The following is a 15,767-nucleotide window of genomic DNA, read 5'->3' as shown; positions in this document are numbered from 1 at the left end:
GTGTATGTGCATGCACATGTCTTTATGTATCTGTATTTGTGTTTACGTGATATATATATATACACACACATACATACACACATATATCCTCATAAATATACACATAAATATCTGTACATACCTGTCTATGCATTGAGATGTCCAGGATAATTTGAAATAGTTATCTCTGGGTTGTGGGGTTTATGTGTGTATGTGTGATTTTTTTTTTCAACTCAGATGAATTTCTCTAGTAGTTATGTATTAATGTTGAATTGAATACTGCTATATTCACCTTGAAGACAAAACAGAATGTCTGGCTTGCTGTTGAATTTAGAAAAGAACTATAATCTCATTGGTCTCATGTTCCTAACTAATATCTTGCATGGATTCTTCTTATGGGGAAGGCTTTCTTTGTAGTTTTCCCTCTTTTTACTGTGTAGTATCTTATAAACCATAGGAATAATATTGACCTGAGAGTCTTACTGTGTTTTTGACTTTGACTTTAGATTTCCAAGGTCCTTTCTGCTTTGAAGTTTATGATGATTTGACAAGTTTACATTTACTACCATGGTGGTGGTATAAAACGGGTCAGCAAACTGTGGTCCATTGGCCATATGTGGCCCTCTGTCTGTTTTTGTACATCTCGTGAGCCAAGAATGGTTTTTATAAACATATAAAGCCTTGGGATCTATTTGATGATAATAATGCTAGCTTCGAACCCCAAATAAACAAAATATTATCTCCTATAAAAAACAGATTCCATTCTTCTTATTTAGTAGACTTACATTACAAAAAATTCTATTCAGTAAAAATTTTGTCAAAATTTATTTTCTTATTATTCTAAGTACCTACATAGTATCCTTGGTTTTGCTTTCTTGCCTGCAAAGCCTAAAATTTTACTCTCTGGCCCCTTACTGAAAAAGTTTGCCGACACTTGTTCTGGAAGAAACCTGTATTTGTCCCATGTTCACATTTATTCTCTGCTCCAGCTTCATAGCAGTTTGAAATGCTAAGTCGGAGCCATATGGTCTATCTTTTGCTGTCCAGATCTGCTTGGATTGGGTCAGTTCCTGAGTTCAGGATATAGTAAATAATTCTTAAAAATCACAATTACCTAAATATGCTTGCTTCCTAAATTTGAGGGTAGGTATTTGGATAGTACTTTTTTGATACCTGTACTTGTTTAGTTTAAACTTCTGTTTCTAACAATTGCCTGATCTATACTTGGGAAATGTTATTTGCCATGGTATTTGGTACTGTAGCAGTAAACCAGAGATACACTTCCCAGGTAGCTTTCCTGTTTTGTGATGAGAAAATCTTTACTAGAAATATCACTCCAAAATTGAGGTCCAAAAATCATGCAGATGATGTCATCATTTTATTACTAGTTTGCCATTATATATAGTCTTTCTTGTCTTCAATAATGTAGGAAAAACCACCCAACTTGTTTGATAACACCAACCGTTATATCGTTGTGCATTTTTGAGTAGGTCAGTTGTTATCCTCTGTGTTATTTAAAGGATTAAACTCTCTCTGTCCCTTGACAGCTAATATCTTCTCTGTTCATTTAAGTATCCTGATGTGTCCTCCAGGTCATAGAGCAGAATCACTTCTCTAAGTAAGCACTGAGGTGGCATTCTGTCTTCCTGCCTTGAGACTGATTGTTAGCACCACTTCATATCAGAAGTGTTTTTAAAATGAAAGAAGGAAACTTCTTTTCACTGACAGACCAGGAAGCGGTCTTGATTATAAGTGTTTTGGAACAAGGTTTTAGATAACGTGATTTAGTTGCACTGTGGATGGGACATAAATTACTCCATAGGTCTATAGGTGTTTTTTCTTTGTATATTTGATTCTGGCTTATGTTAATGCATTTGGTAGTACGATATTAAACTTGTCTGGAACTGTTTTTCTTTTCTCTTGCTTCTGCTATTTACCCCCTTTTTTTTTTGGCCCGCTCCTTCCCTTTCTCTTTTCCATAAGTCAGTTCAGCTGGAAGGCAACTGACTATAGGCCAGCTACGGAGGTAAAACACTTGTGGACTGGCTTTTTATTCATAATTCTAGAATCCCTGGGAGTTAAATTTGTCAGCTTTCAGGAGATTCTTTAATTATAACATTAACGCGTCATTAGGGCATATATCACAGTGATTGAAATGGACGGGCATGCAGTTGAATTTTGGGTTTATCCATGTAGTGATAATTTTGGTCTAGCAGTAGTCTAGCAATGAAGTATCCTTCTTGATCTATAAGACTACAATTTCTTTTTTTTTTTTTTTTATTTCAAAGGTTCTGGGCTCTTTTAGAGACTTGTACTTTGATGTGTACTTATAGCTTTTGTTGGTGAAATATTTCTGAAATATCAGTCATGATTTTCATCTGAATTTAAGCTTATTTGAAGATCTAATGTATTGGAAAGTGTGGGCTTCTCTGACTGCTGAAGGAGTTTTACTTAGCTCATATTATAATGATAGCTAATATGCCACGGATTCATATATATGGGTATATACATATATACATTTTCTTTTTTTAATTTATTGATGAGAAAGAGAGCGAGTGCACGTGCACACAGAAGGAAGGGGCAGAGGGAGAGGCAGTGAAAATCCCAAGCCAGCACGGAGCCCCTCGTGCGGCTCGATCCCAATACCCCAAGAGTGGGATGCTCAACCGACTGCGCCACCCAGGCGCCCCTACTTGACTTTCTTTTTTAAGGATAAAAGTAAATGGGGACATTTTTGTTCAAGTTGTTATCATTAGACTGATATCAAGATGAAAGTAGTAAATTAAGTTTGCTAATTTGAAAATAATGGAACTTCTGTATTCAGCACCTAAGTGTCATACAAATTAGGGAACTAACTTTCCCTAAATCAAGTCTGTGGCCAACCACTTGTTGTAAATAAAGTTTTCTTTTGAACATAGTTGCACTCATTCATTTACATATTTTCTATGGCTACTTTCATACTAGAAGGACAGAGTTGAGTAGTTATAGCAGAAAATAGAGACTGGATGGCCTGCAAAGTTTGCCAACCACTAGAGATATATGAGTTTTGTGGGGGGGTGGGGTGGAGGGGGGTGGGTAAGATTAGGGTGTTTTGATACCTTTTCTCTTCTGCATCCCACCTTTCTTCAGAGTCCTATATCCCTGACTACTGAAGGAACTTATTCATAATTTTCCTTCAGCTACCCTTATCCCACTGCAGATCCACTCCCCTACATTTCACTCCCAGAACCATCCTTCCCAAATTGAAATCTTGACTCCACTATTTCTTAAATAAAATCCAAATACCTCTTGCCCTGGCCTTTGCCAAGTCTGATGGTTTTTTTGGATATGCTGAACTACTTGCTCATCATTTCCATCTTCTATCTATGCATTTATATTTAATGTAGAATATCTGAATATATCTAAATTGGAGTGCCTTCTCTCCTTCTCTGTAAGTATATCCTACATCAAAACTTATTTCCAGAATCCAGGCCCTTCCTACACCTCCAACTTCACCATCTCCTTTTTACCTCTCACAGAAACTTCATATATTTCTTCCTTTTTCTTAACCACTGTGCCTGGTACATAAGACAGTTATTTCACTTTGTATGTATTACATTCTCACAAATTTCTTACATGTCTTTTTCTCCTGTTAGGCTGTGAGCCCAAAGATTCTTTCTTTCTTTCTTCTTTTTTTTTTTTTTAAATAAAAATCTTATGCACAGAAAAGAACAAACAGATGTGTACAGAGTTGTTCCTTCAGACCCTGAGACCAAGTCTGGCTCCTTCCTCTAACTTTTCCCAAAGATTATTTCTTATTTACCTCTTTATTTCTAGCGCCTAGCATGGAACCTCATGAATATTTGTTTAGTGAAGGATTGGATTAATAACTTCACCTACATTGTATAATGTTTGTTTTTATTTTTACTATTTTATGTTTATTAGGAGGCAAATTAATTGAGAAAAATAAACCTGATTCATATAAATTTTTTGTAGCTTTATAGGGTGAAACTGCCTAGGTCCTGATTTTTGACTTGGCACTCTGTGCTGCAAGGGACAGAATTCTCTGCTTCTAAAATGTATCAAATCCCTGCTAGGGAGTTTTGATCAATATTCACCATGAAACTCATCTGCAGAATAAAATTTTTAATTTATAACTTGATATAAGGTAAATTTGCTAACAAGACAAGTATTTCTATTTACATCTGGTGATATGTGTGTGATACTAGATAAATCCAAATAGTTTCTTTTTTTTAACCCCCTTTTAAAAAAAATTTAAATTCAATTAATTAACATATTAATGCAAATAGTTTCAGTCCTGTTTGTGTTTTTCCCTATCCATTTCTAGGTACAAGACATCTGCTTCAGCCATGACTGTCGCTGGGTTGTGGTTAGTACTCTCCGGGGTACTTCCCATGTTTTCCCCATCAACCCTTACGGTGGCCAGCCTTGTGTTCGAACACATATGTCCCCACGAGTTGTGAATCGTATGAGCCGTTTCCAGAAAAGTGCTGGGCTGGAAGAAATTGAACAAGAACTGACGTCTAAGCAAGGAGGTCGCTGTAGCCCTGTTCCAGGTCTATCAAGTAGCCCTTCTGGATCACCTCTGCATGGTAAACCTAATTTTTTCCTCTCTCCACTGACCCCTACCATCCTTCTCTTATTATCCTTACTTTTTGAAATATGGGATAAAATAATTAAAACATTTTTCCACCTCATCTGTTCATGCAAAGAAAAGATCTTAGGGTCATTCGAGAACATTTTTTTTTTTTTTTAAGTTTTTTATTTATTTTTTTGACAGAGAGAGAGACAGCAAGAGAGGGAACACAAGCAGGGGGAGCGGGAGAGGGAGAAGCAGGCTTCCTGCCAAGCAGGGAGCTTGATGCGGGGCTCGATCCCAGGACCCTGGGATCATGACCTGAGCCGAAGGCAGACGCTTAACGACTGAGCCACCGAGGCGCCCCTTATTCGAGAACATTCTTAATTTATTAAGTCATTTAATAAACTGAAGCCAACATAGGAATGGTGATCTTTGCCATGCTAACTTTTTTAATATATAAGGCATACTTTGTGTCATATGTATGGAATATGAAGTTCAAGACTATTTTCATATATTTATAGATTAAATCACGTACCTATAGATTTTTTCCAGGAAACTCTGTCTTATCCAGAGTCGGTACTACAGTTCATTAAGAAATATTCATTGTTGGAGAGGAATAGTCATAAGTTGTGTATTTTAGAGCAGCATTTGCGTTTTATTTTTATTTTTTTTTAAGATTTTATATATTTATCTGACACACAGAGAGAGAGAGAACATAAGCAGGGGGAGAGGGAGAGGTAGAAACAGGCTCCCCGCTGAGCAGGGAGCCCGATGCGGGGCTTGATCCCAGGACCCTGGGATCATGACCTGAGCTGAAAGCAGCTGCTTAACCGACTGAGCCACCCAGGCGCCCTTTGCGTTTTATTTTAAAATACATCTTTTTGGGATTATGTTTGTGAAATTAATTCATGTTGTTCTGTGTAGGTTTACTTCATTTATTTCCATTGCTCTTACATAGTCCATTGTATAAATATGCTTCTACTTATTTATTTAACTATCCTTTTTACTACTGATGTTGATATGTATTTGATGGGTTTCTGGTGTTGGGTTATTATATGTAGTGATGCATTGAACATTTTTGCACTTGTTTCTTGTTGCAAATGTGTACTCATTTTTTAATGGAAATGCTGGGAGTGTATGTGAATCTTGACCTTGGAAGATAATATCAGAATGGTTGTGCCATTTTATTTCCACTGGAATGACAAAAAATTATTTGTTTACATTAAATGACATTTTTTCTAAAGCATTGCAGGTTCTCCTTGACAGATGACCAATTTAGGTTTCTAAGAATAGGGAATTTTATAGAGAGAGATTATGGTTACTACAGAAATCAATTTTTATTTATTCAGTTGATCCTAAATTTACATAACATAAAATTAACTATTTAGATGTTAACAATTCAGTGGCATTTAGTGCATTCACAATGAACCACCACTTCTAGTTAGTTGCAAAATGTTTTCCTCATCCAAGAAGAAAACCACGTGTTCTTTTTTTTTTTTTCTTTTTAGGATTTATTTATTTATTTGAATGAGAGAGGGAGAGAGAGCACATGTGTGGTGGGGAGGGATAGAGGGAGAGAGAGAGAGAATCTGAAACAGATTCCGCATTGAGTGCAGAGCCCGACGCGGGGCTCAATCTCACGACCCTGAGATCATGACCTGAGCTGAGACCAAGAGTTGGAGGCTTAACTGACTGTGCCACCCAGGTGCCCCAAAACCACATATTCTTTAAGCAGTTACTACCTATTCCTCTCCACCGAAGGCCCTAGCAACCACCGATCTGCTTTCCGTCTCTGTGGATTTACCTGTTCTGGATATTTCATATAACTGCAGTCATACAATATATGACCTTTTGTTTCTGGCTTATATGATGTGGTATGTTTTTGAGGTCCGTCCACACTGTAGTATTTATCAGTACTTCATTCCTTTTTATGCCTGAGTAATATTCTACTGTATGTATATACCACAGTTTTAACTATTCTTCCAGTGATGGACATTTGGGTTGTTTCCACCTCTTTACTGTTTTGAATAGTGGTGTTATGAACATGGGTATGCAAGTATTTGTTTGAGTACTTCTGTAGATCTTTTGGCTATATACCCATCCTTACTTGTTTTAGCTTCTGCTTAAACATATGTCTTTTTGTAATACCTAATCAATCCTAGATATGTATTTTTTGTAGGAAGTTTTAAGATAGACTGAAAACATATGTAGGAAAATGGATCCTGGGGAGAAATTCTGTAACTCAAAAAAAATTCAAGACTTCTGTTTTCTCTTTAGATGATGCTTTATGCTTTGGCCCCATTATTTTTATAAGAACAGTTGTTATTTATTTTTACTTAATTTAACTAGTGACCCATGATCTTTGAGGTTGAAAATCTTTTAGAATCAGTCCTAGGTGAAAACAGTCATTTTAAAAAGCATTTGGAATTAAAAAAAAAAAAAAAAGCTTAGTAAGCTATGGGATATTTGTATTTTCAGCCATTTGCAAGAAATATTACTTCAGAAATAATTACTTAAATTTTAGGTGTAACTATTTTGTCATATAATTAGCTCATAGCACAGGTTCTTTGAGGACCTTTCTCTTTGTGTTGAGTATTTTTCTCCAATTAAATTTCACCAAACACTTTATGGAGAAAGATTCAAAATGCATGTGGGGCAACTAGGTTGACCAGAGAACAGATATAATAGTAAAAAATTAGGAAGGATTTTTAGTCCTCACATTTATATATATCCAGAAAGTCTTTTGAGCTTCTTTTTTCTTCCTGTTCTTCCTTCTCTATTAAGCTTACCACATGCCAGGTTTTGTGCTAGGCTTTGGTTATAATGTACACAAAAATTTGAGGTAATCTCTGCTCTCGTGTATTATCTTCTAGTCCAAGGGAAAAGGCAGATATTAAATTTCTGTGAATAAATAATTTTCAGTGTATTTTTGTAGAAGGGTGCAAGGTGCCAATCAATTAAGGATTTGTCATTTGTGAAAGAACACATAGTTGAAGAGCAATACTCGATTTCTGAGTAAAAATGTATGATTTTCTCTCAGCTTGATGATTTCACAGCTCTCTTCCTTTTCTTGCATGAAGCTAACAGAAGGCATCTCAGAGAAGAGATTATACTGTTTGACATTACTGCTCTACTTAACAAACCCTTCGAAAGAAGGAATTTCAGGAGGCATTTTCCTCCTGATCACGTGTTAAAATTTTATTATGTTGGAATGTCACCCCATTATTCTGTATAGTATTTCTCATTTTTAAAGTGTAGATATTCAAGTGATGGTCATTTTTCTCCATGTTCTTTTTGTGTTTTACATGTCAAAACAAAATGGGCATTGTTGTTGGTTAGTTCTAAAAATGATGTATTTACAGTTTGTGTGGATAAACAGTCTGATGCTGGTCAAAAACAATGTAAACCTTTGAACAGGGAGGGATTCATCTTGAAAATGAATCATGCTTTGGCGGTATTACCGTTGTTTGTCTGTGCTCTTTTTAGCAAAGTAAAGGAAACTGTTAAATAACAGTTGATATAGGGATATTTCCTTTTTACTCTCTGGAGTCAATCCAATTTAGGTTAGGATTATTTTATCTATTTGCCTTTTTTTTTTTTTTTAACAGAGGATGTTGATTTATTTGAAATATATTCTCTCTAAATATCTCCTTCATTTCCTATCTTGTTGCCTGGACTTTTAGTCTCTCTGAGGGTTCTTAACTTAAGATCCATGAACATGCATAGGGAGAAATTATATCTTTGTGTTTACTATCCTCTAACCAAAATTAAGCATTTCTTTTTATTTTGAATATAGATAACACATGACAGTAATATTAGTTGTATTTGTGACATTGTCACCAATAAAAACACATGTTTTCATATCACATTATATTTAAAAAATATGTATCTTGAAATGTTTTAAATTACTCAACATATTTTGAAATATGCTCATCATTGCTTTGCAGTTATGTTATATAATAATATTACTGATTTAAATATTTATTGCATATAATACTGTAGCAGAACTTAATTTTTAGACTATAATGATGGCTATGCTTCTATATATATAAAATTGTTTTTTTGTAATTCTATTTATTTTATTCCATGCATTTATAAGTATTATTCTGAAAAGGAGTCCACAGGCTTTCCCAGACTGTCCAAGTAGTCCTTGACACAAAAATGATTAAGAATACCTGATCATCATTTCTTACCTCATCTGTTTCAATAGACTTCAACCTTTTATGACTATCACAAGCATTTCCTTTGTTAACCATAAATATGATCTTCCACTTTTCTGCTTAAAATCTTTCAGTGTCTCATCATTCTTTGAGAATGTTAGAGAAGATCCCACCTTACTTCTAACTTCTTGTCCCACCATACCTAGTTTTTTGTACCCTTCCCTGAATATGCCACATGTGTTCATTTCTTGGCCCCTTTCCTATTTGTGTACTTTTCTCTATTTGAAGTAATTATCACCCTCCCCCCCTTGAGTGCCTACTAAAACCCCATTTCATTTTGAGCTAGCTAAAAATACCACTTCATCTCTTAAAAATCTCTTGATGTTGTGTCATCTGTATCAGCCTTGATATTGGCACTCTGAAGAGACTCTTAACATATTATAATATGTTACTTGCTCATTGACATGCCTGTGTCTCCCATTAGATTGACCTCCATGAAGATAGGGTCTTTTTCTTGTTTGTATTTTGTATCTTGACACTTTGCGTAGTATTGGTAAAATGTAGACTCTAAGGCTTCGAGCCAAAATTTTCCCAAACATCTTTAGACATTCTAATAAAGACAATATAGATTTAAATCATTACTTGTCAGGATGAAGAGCTTTTCATTCATGGTAACATTGCTTTTCATTTTAACAGCTGTGAGATACATTCAATTATTCAACAACTACTAATTAATGTTCACTGCCCAGGCACTGTTCCTGAGCCCTAGGAATATAGCAGTGAACAAAGGAGGAAAACATCCCTGTTCCATGAAGCTGACTTTCTAGTGGAGTGATATGAACAATGAACAGAATGAATTGGGAGGTAGTGTTATGTGCTTTGGAGAGAAATAAAGAATGGAAGGGGGATTGCAATTTGAAATTAGAAAGCTTCCTCCAGGCTTTATTGAGATGGTAACATTTGAACAACCATCTGATGGAAGTATGGGAGAAAGTCATGCAGGTATCTGGGGAACAAGTTCAAGGTAGAAGGAACAGCCAGTATAAAATCCCTGCACTGGGAATGTGCCTGAAGTGTTCAAGGAAAGGCAAAGAGGACAGTGTGGCTGAAGCTCAGTATGCAAGGTGCATACTAGAAGATGAGGTCACAGAGGAAATGTGGTCAGATCATGTCAGCCTCTGACTTTTACTCAGAGTGAGACAGAGAAGCTGTGGAGAGCTTTGAGAAAAAGAGTGATGTGGTAAGCCTGTGTTCTAGCAGGATTGGAACGGAGATCTGTATTGAGAATTCAGTCTTAGCTTGACAAGGGTAGAAGCCTAGTGAGACTGGTTAGGAGAGTATTGCAAAAATCCGGGTGAGAGAAGACAAGGCTTAGACTGAATTGTTTATAATGGAGATTATGAGTAGTAAATTTTATTCTTGATACATTTTTGATGGTAGGGTCAACAGGATTTCTGGTATATGTTGTGTCGGGTATGAGAGGAGAGGAGTCAGGATGACTGGTAAGGCTTCTGGCCTGAGCAGCTGGAAGGACGGGGTTACCTTCAGGTGAAGTGAAGAACACAGCGTTAAAGCAGGTTTGGGGATAGGGACAGGATCAGAAGTTCTGGACATGTTTAGTTTAAGATGTGTCTTTGACGTCCTAGTGATATTAAGTGGATACTTGGTCCTAGAAGCCTGGAGTTTGGTGGAAAGGACTAGGCTGAGGATAAATGTTTGGAAGGCATAAGTAAAGCCAAAAGCTAGATGAGATCATTTAGTGAGTTGAGTGAGTATGAAAAAAAAAAAAAAAAAAAGAAGATGAAGGTGTCCCAGGATTGAGCCCTGGGCCTTCCACCAGTAAGTAGCTAGTGACATAGAAGGAAAACCATACATGAGAAATCCTGGAGGCCAAATGAAAAAAAAATTTTTTCTGAGAAAAGGGAGGGAACCATATGTCAAATTCTGCTGATAGGTCAATTAAGATAAAGACTGAGAAAAAGATAGAATACCATTAAATTTAGTAACATAGAGGACGTGCCTGGGATAAGAGCAGTTTGGTAGAGTTAGGGGCCTGATAGGAGTGGATTTTGGTAGGACAGGAAGAGAGAAATTGGGAAGCCAGTATTGATAAGTCTTTCAAGAAGCACTGATATAAAAGGGAGCAAGGAAATGGGGGAAAAGTTGGAGGGGAAAGAGAAGACTGCTGTTGTTTCTTTATAGAATCAGGAAGTGAGGATGGTGGTAGGTATTGGGAGCTTTAAAGAAAAGGGTCAGAAATTTGTCCTCTAGGAGAACAGCATTTCTTCTACCAGTTAGTAAATTTGTGATGAATGAAGAAATCATTTCTTCCATTATTATTTATGCCCCATGCGAATTTAATGACTTGCCTTTGCTTTCCAGCTCGACACCTTGTTCCTACCCCTGAACCGCTTTCTGCTTATTTCTTCAGGTAAATGATGAATGCATCTGTCAAGCTCAGCTCAGCTTATGATGCACTTTCTCGCTCTTCACTTAAAGTGTTTAACTTTATGTATTTACTCTTTCTGTATGCTCTTTATCTGTACTTATTGCTTACTACTTTCTACCTTTTTTCTTCTTTTTTTGATGATTTCCATTACAAAGTTGTAACTGGCTTGGGGAGGCAGTTAGAAGACCTGGAGCCAGACTACCTGTGGTAGACTCTATCCCCTATGACTTCCTAACTCTGTAATCTTAGACAAGTTGCTTAATATACCCCTGCCTAAATTTTCTATCTATAAAATAGGGGGATAATATTACCTACCTTTACAGATTTACTGTTCAGATCACAGCAACTTTAAGTAGTGTTTGGTACATACCAAATCCTCAGTAAAAGATTAGCTGCTATGATTATTGTCATTGATACTGTTTATTATTGGAGGGGTATACAGGACTGATTCATTTTTCATACTTTGGTGTAGTGCCAAATAAATAATTTGACAGAATAAAAGAATAATTTGACAGAATAAATGAATAAATAAATAATTTGACAGAATAAATGAATAATTCATGGAATAATGAGTAAATGAAATATAATTGTGACTTTATTATGTAGAGGCTTTTATAGCATTATTGGACTCAGTATTGATAAGTGGACCTTTTTTTAAAAGATTTTATTTATTTACTTGTCAGAGAGAGAGAGACAGAGACAGAGAGAGAGAGCACAAGCAGAGGATGCTTGCTCCCCAGGGGAGTGGCAGGCAGAGGGAGAAGCAGACTCCCTGCTGAGCAAGGAGCCCGATGCGGGACTCGATCCCAGGACCCTGGGATCATGACATGAGCTGAAGGCAGATGCTTAACTGACTGAGCCACCCAGGCATCCCGATAAGTGGACTTCTGATATTGTTTCTGAAATGAAGGGAGATACCAACACAAACCTGAAAGTACGAGCAGTAGCATTCCTTCTCTTGCATCTGTTTTTGCTCATTTTAATATCCTACATCAGGAAATACAATTTGATTGATTTATTCACCTATTCTTGAGTCTTTGCATTTCTTTACTTTACAAACTAGTTTTCCAGTATAGGTCCAGGAATATGGCATTCATTATGTGATAGGGCTCGCTTTTTTTTTTTTTTAATTTTTTTATCCTGCTGTTTCCATCAAGTTAACAGAGGGGTTTTGGATTCACTTCTGCAGTTCTCCAGAGTTTCCAGAAGTGTCTCCTTTCCCATCAGCTCATTGTTCCTCAGGAGAGGAGTCCTCTTTGAGTCACAGCTTTTGGCATCTGAATTCCAGATTCTGCTTTTTCCAAATGGAGCTGGCTGATGAGAACGAGACCTCTAGAGGGGCCTCCAAGTTCTTGGACTTGAAGCCTCCAGGTTTTAGTGAAGCACTTTTAAATAACTGGTAGCATCACTTTTTTTTTTTAAGCATCTGTAGGATGCATTCTTTTTACCACTCAGGAATTGTTTATAGCCTTTATTTGATGGTTTTGTAATTACTTGCTTTTGTTGATCAGTAGTTTTCTCGATACAGACCACATCACAATTGTAAATACAAAACAACCACACATTTCAGCCTTATATAGTTTCACCTACTTAAGACAATCAGTAATAATGTGATGTTTCTTGACTTCTCTTTCCACAACACTGTTTACTTGTGGATTGAAGTTTCCATTTGTATGTTTTAATTTTTGCCAAGAAAAATCAATCATGTGCACCGTAGTTCTGCTTTAAATTTTATGCCTCATCTCACACAGAGTATATATATATATAGTATGTACATGTTAACTGGATGAAATCTTCTCTTCGGCTATCTTAGTTTACTACCTGGGTTTTTACTGGTTATGTGTACTTTATTGTTTTAGTTCAGATTGAAGTTTTGTTTCTAATTTGTTCTTGTTAGATCTAATAGTGTTCCTAGTGAATTTGTTTTCTTATAAGTTCTTTTATCATCCTTTTTACGATGCTGCAAAATTACAATATTATGCTAGTCTTTACCCTTACTGTACACCAAAATCGTATGTATTTTAAATATTTTCATGTCACTTCCTATTGTTTCTCAGAGAGAGCAGATGAATTCTTTAGGGAAAATGGATGGAAAAGAGAGACCTCATAATTAGTACCTTACTGAAAATAAGATGCTTTCATTTCAGAAGCACTAACTGAAGACACCATCTATTAAATAAAGATAGCACAGTTATTTTAATAGACTATTTTATAGAGCAGTTTTAGATTCATAGCAAAATTGAAAGGGAGATTCAGATAGCATAGTTTTTGAGGTAAATAAAATGAGCTGTGGAGTATCTTTAAAAACTCTTATATTGCCTTTAAAATAAATGTTAAAAATGTAGTACTATAAAAAGGGATTGAACTCTGCTAGAACATATTATCTTTTTGTCTGTTTCATTTGGAATATGCCACATTGTTTCCCTGTGAAAATTTTCTCTTAAGTGCCACACAAGATGGTTCGCAATTGAAACTAACCTGGAATTTGTTCTTTTGTTTTTTACTGCTCATGAAATATATTCTCTCTCTCTTTTTTAGGTTGGCAAATCAAACTCCAGGTTTTTATAGTTTTGCTTTTAAATGGTTAATGAGACATGCCTCTAGAGGGCGATCTTTTCTAAACTTTCCTATGATTGTAATCATGGCAACCCTGGCATGAGCCTGGTGTGCTATGGATGTTGATGTCTTATAACATTTTATAATAACCTGGCTTCCTTTTTATTATGTTTTCTATGATTTATTCCTCAAAGTCTTCTTAGAGAATCAGACTTGTGAAATATATTACTGTTAATTAAAATCCATTTTTAGTATTCCATCCAGATACCTAGCTTCTATGAATGAATTCAGGTAGTTGAGTGGAGGCAAACTTTTTAATCATTTGAATAAGTGGTGTCTGTATGTTCTAAAAATTCCTTTCTTCGATTCTCTATGTATTGCTGTTCAAGGACTTGTTATCTCCATACTTTAGGGGACCAGAGTGATTAAACTCTACCATTGAGGCATTATTAGAGTATCTCTGTTTCTCTTTTCTACATTGATTGGTGTTTTGTTGTTTTTCTTTACCTATTTAATGTAATTTTTATCAAAGTAATACATTTATTATAAAAGTCAAATAAGACCACAATTTTACAATGAAAAATGGCACTGTCTTGCCCCACCCCTCTCCATTCTTAGGTGTCATTCCCCAGAGGCTTCTTCTTTCCATTCTTCATAGTTTCTTCCTTGCTGTTTTCTTTTTTGCCCCTTTCTGGAAATCATGTTAGTTGGATGATGAATCTCCGACATTGAACTGTCACTTCCTTTTCTATTTTTCTGTTTGTCTTTTTGTTTTACTTTATGAGAATATCCCCAACTTTGTCTTCTAACCTTGTTGTATTTTTATTTCTGCAACATATTTTAGAATATCCTTTTCTCCAAATGATTTTTTTTCTTATGACAGCCATGTCTTTTTTTATAGATGGAATATTCTTTTTTTTTTTTAAAGATTTTTATTTATTTATTTGACAGAGAGAGACACAGCGAGAGAGGGAACACAAGCAGGGGGAGTGGGAGAGGGAGAAGCAGGCTCCTGGCTGAGCAGGGAGCCCGATGCGGGGTTCGATCCCAGGACCCTGGGATCATGACCTGAGCCGAAGGCAGACGCTTAACGACTGAGCCACCCAGGCGCCCCATAGATGGAATATTCTTTATCTCTTTCAGATATAGATACAATTTTGGAGGCATTTTTTTGCTTCTTGCATTATCTCTATTTCATATGAGTTCCTTTTTCAGTTTTTTTTTTTTAAAGATTTTATTTATTTATTTGAGAGAGAGAATGAGAGACAGCACGAGCGGGAAGAGGGTCAGAGGGAGAAGCAGACCCCCCGCTGAGCAGGGAGCCCGATGCGGGACTTGATCCCGGGACTCCAGGATCATGACCTGAGCCGAAGGCAGTCGCTTAACCAACTGAGCCACCCAGGTGCCCCCTTTTTCAGTTTTTTTGTTGTGATCATTATCTTTCCTATTAGGACAGTGGTCCTCAACCCTGATTGTACATTATAATTTACCCCGGGTAGATTTAAAAAGTACTGATGCCTAGGCCCAGCCTCAGACTGATTAATCCAAAATATTGACCTGAATGTCTAGGAATCCTTAGCAATCATTCTGTTTTTTGTTTTTTGTTTTTTGTTTTTTTTCGACTTGGTGATCATTCTTATTTTTATTTTATTATTGAAATGTTATTATTTATTAATTTACTTCATTATTTTATTTTTATTCAGCTGATCACCACATCCATACCAAAGAGCTGATTGGAAGTTCTTTGAGCATGAGTAGGTCATGCCAGCTTCTAGTTCCCACTGATCCCTCAGGTGGGACTGGCAGTTGTATTAGGGAACCCCCAGTCAATAGTATTTGTAGATCTTTTCACTTAGACTGGTCAGTTTTCCCAGAAAGGAATCTTCTGTTTGGGGTGGGTCTGGGGGGGGGCGGTGGAGACTTTCTGACAGTCAACCTAGAAGTCAGTTTTCAGGGAGTTGAGGGAGTTCTATTACTTCAGTCTAGTGATTAGAATAACAACAAGAGGGTTTGAAATACCTATTTGCATGTCACCATTGCCTTA

At 36.2% G+C, this 15,767-nt stretch overlaps 1 protein-coding gene across 6 annotated transcripts in view; it reads left to right on the top strand.

The window, feature by feature from the left end:
- Window positions 1-15,767, top strand: part of BCAS3 (BCAS3 microtubule associated cell migration factor) — a 618,903-nt gene that overhangs the window by 233,165 nt on the left and 369,971 nt on the right. For all 6 annotated transcript variants that reach the window (XM_032428491.1, XM_032428494.1, XM_032428495.1 and 3 more), the window contains exon 15: window positions 4,307-4,571. In XM_032428491.1, coding sequence (XP_032284382.1) covers window positions 4,307-4,571 — 265 coding nt within the window. The remainder of the gene's footprint in view (window positions 1-4,306; window positions 4,572-15,767) is intronic.

The sequence above is a fragment of the Phoca vitulina genome, unplaced genomic scaffold (assembly GCF_004348235.1).
Source record: "Phoca vitulina isolate PV1807 unplaced genomic scaffold, GSC_HSeal_1.0 scaffold40, whole genome shotgun sequence".
Lineage (NCBI taxonomy): Eukaryota > Metazoa > Chordata > Mammalia > Carnivora > Phocidae > Phoca > Phoca vitulina.
Note: the sequence above shows the minus strand (reverse complement) of the source record. Positions and strands in the feature narration are given on the sequence as shown.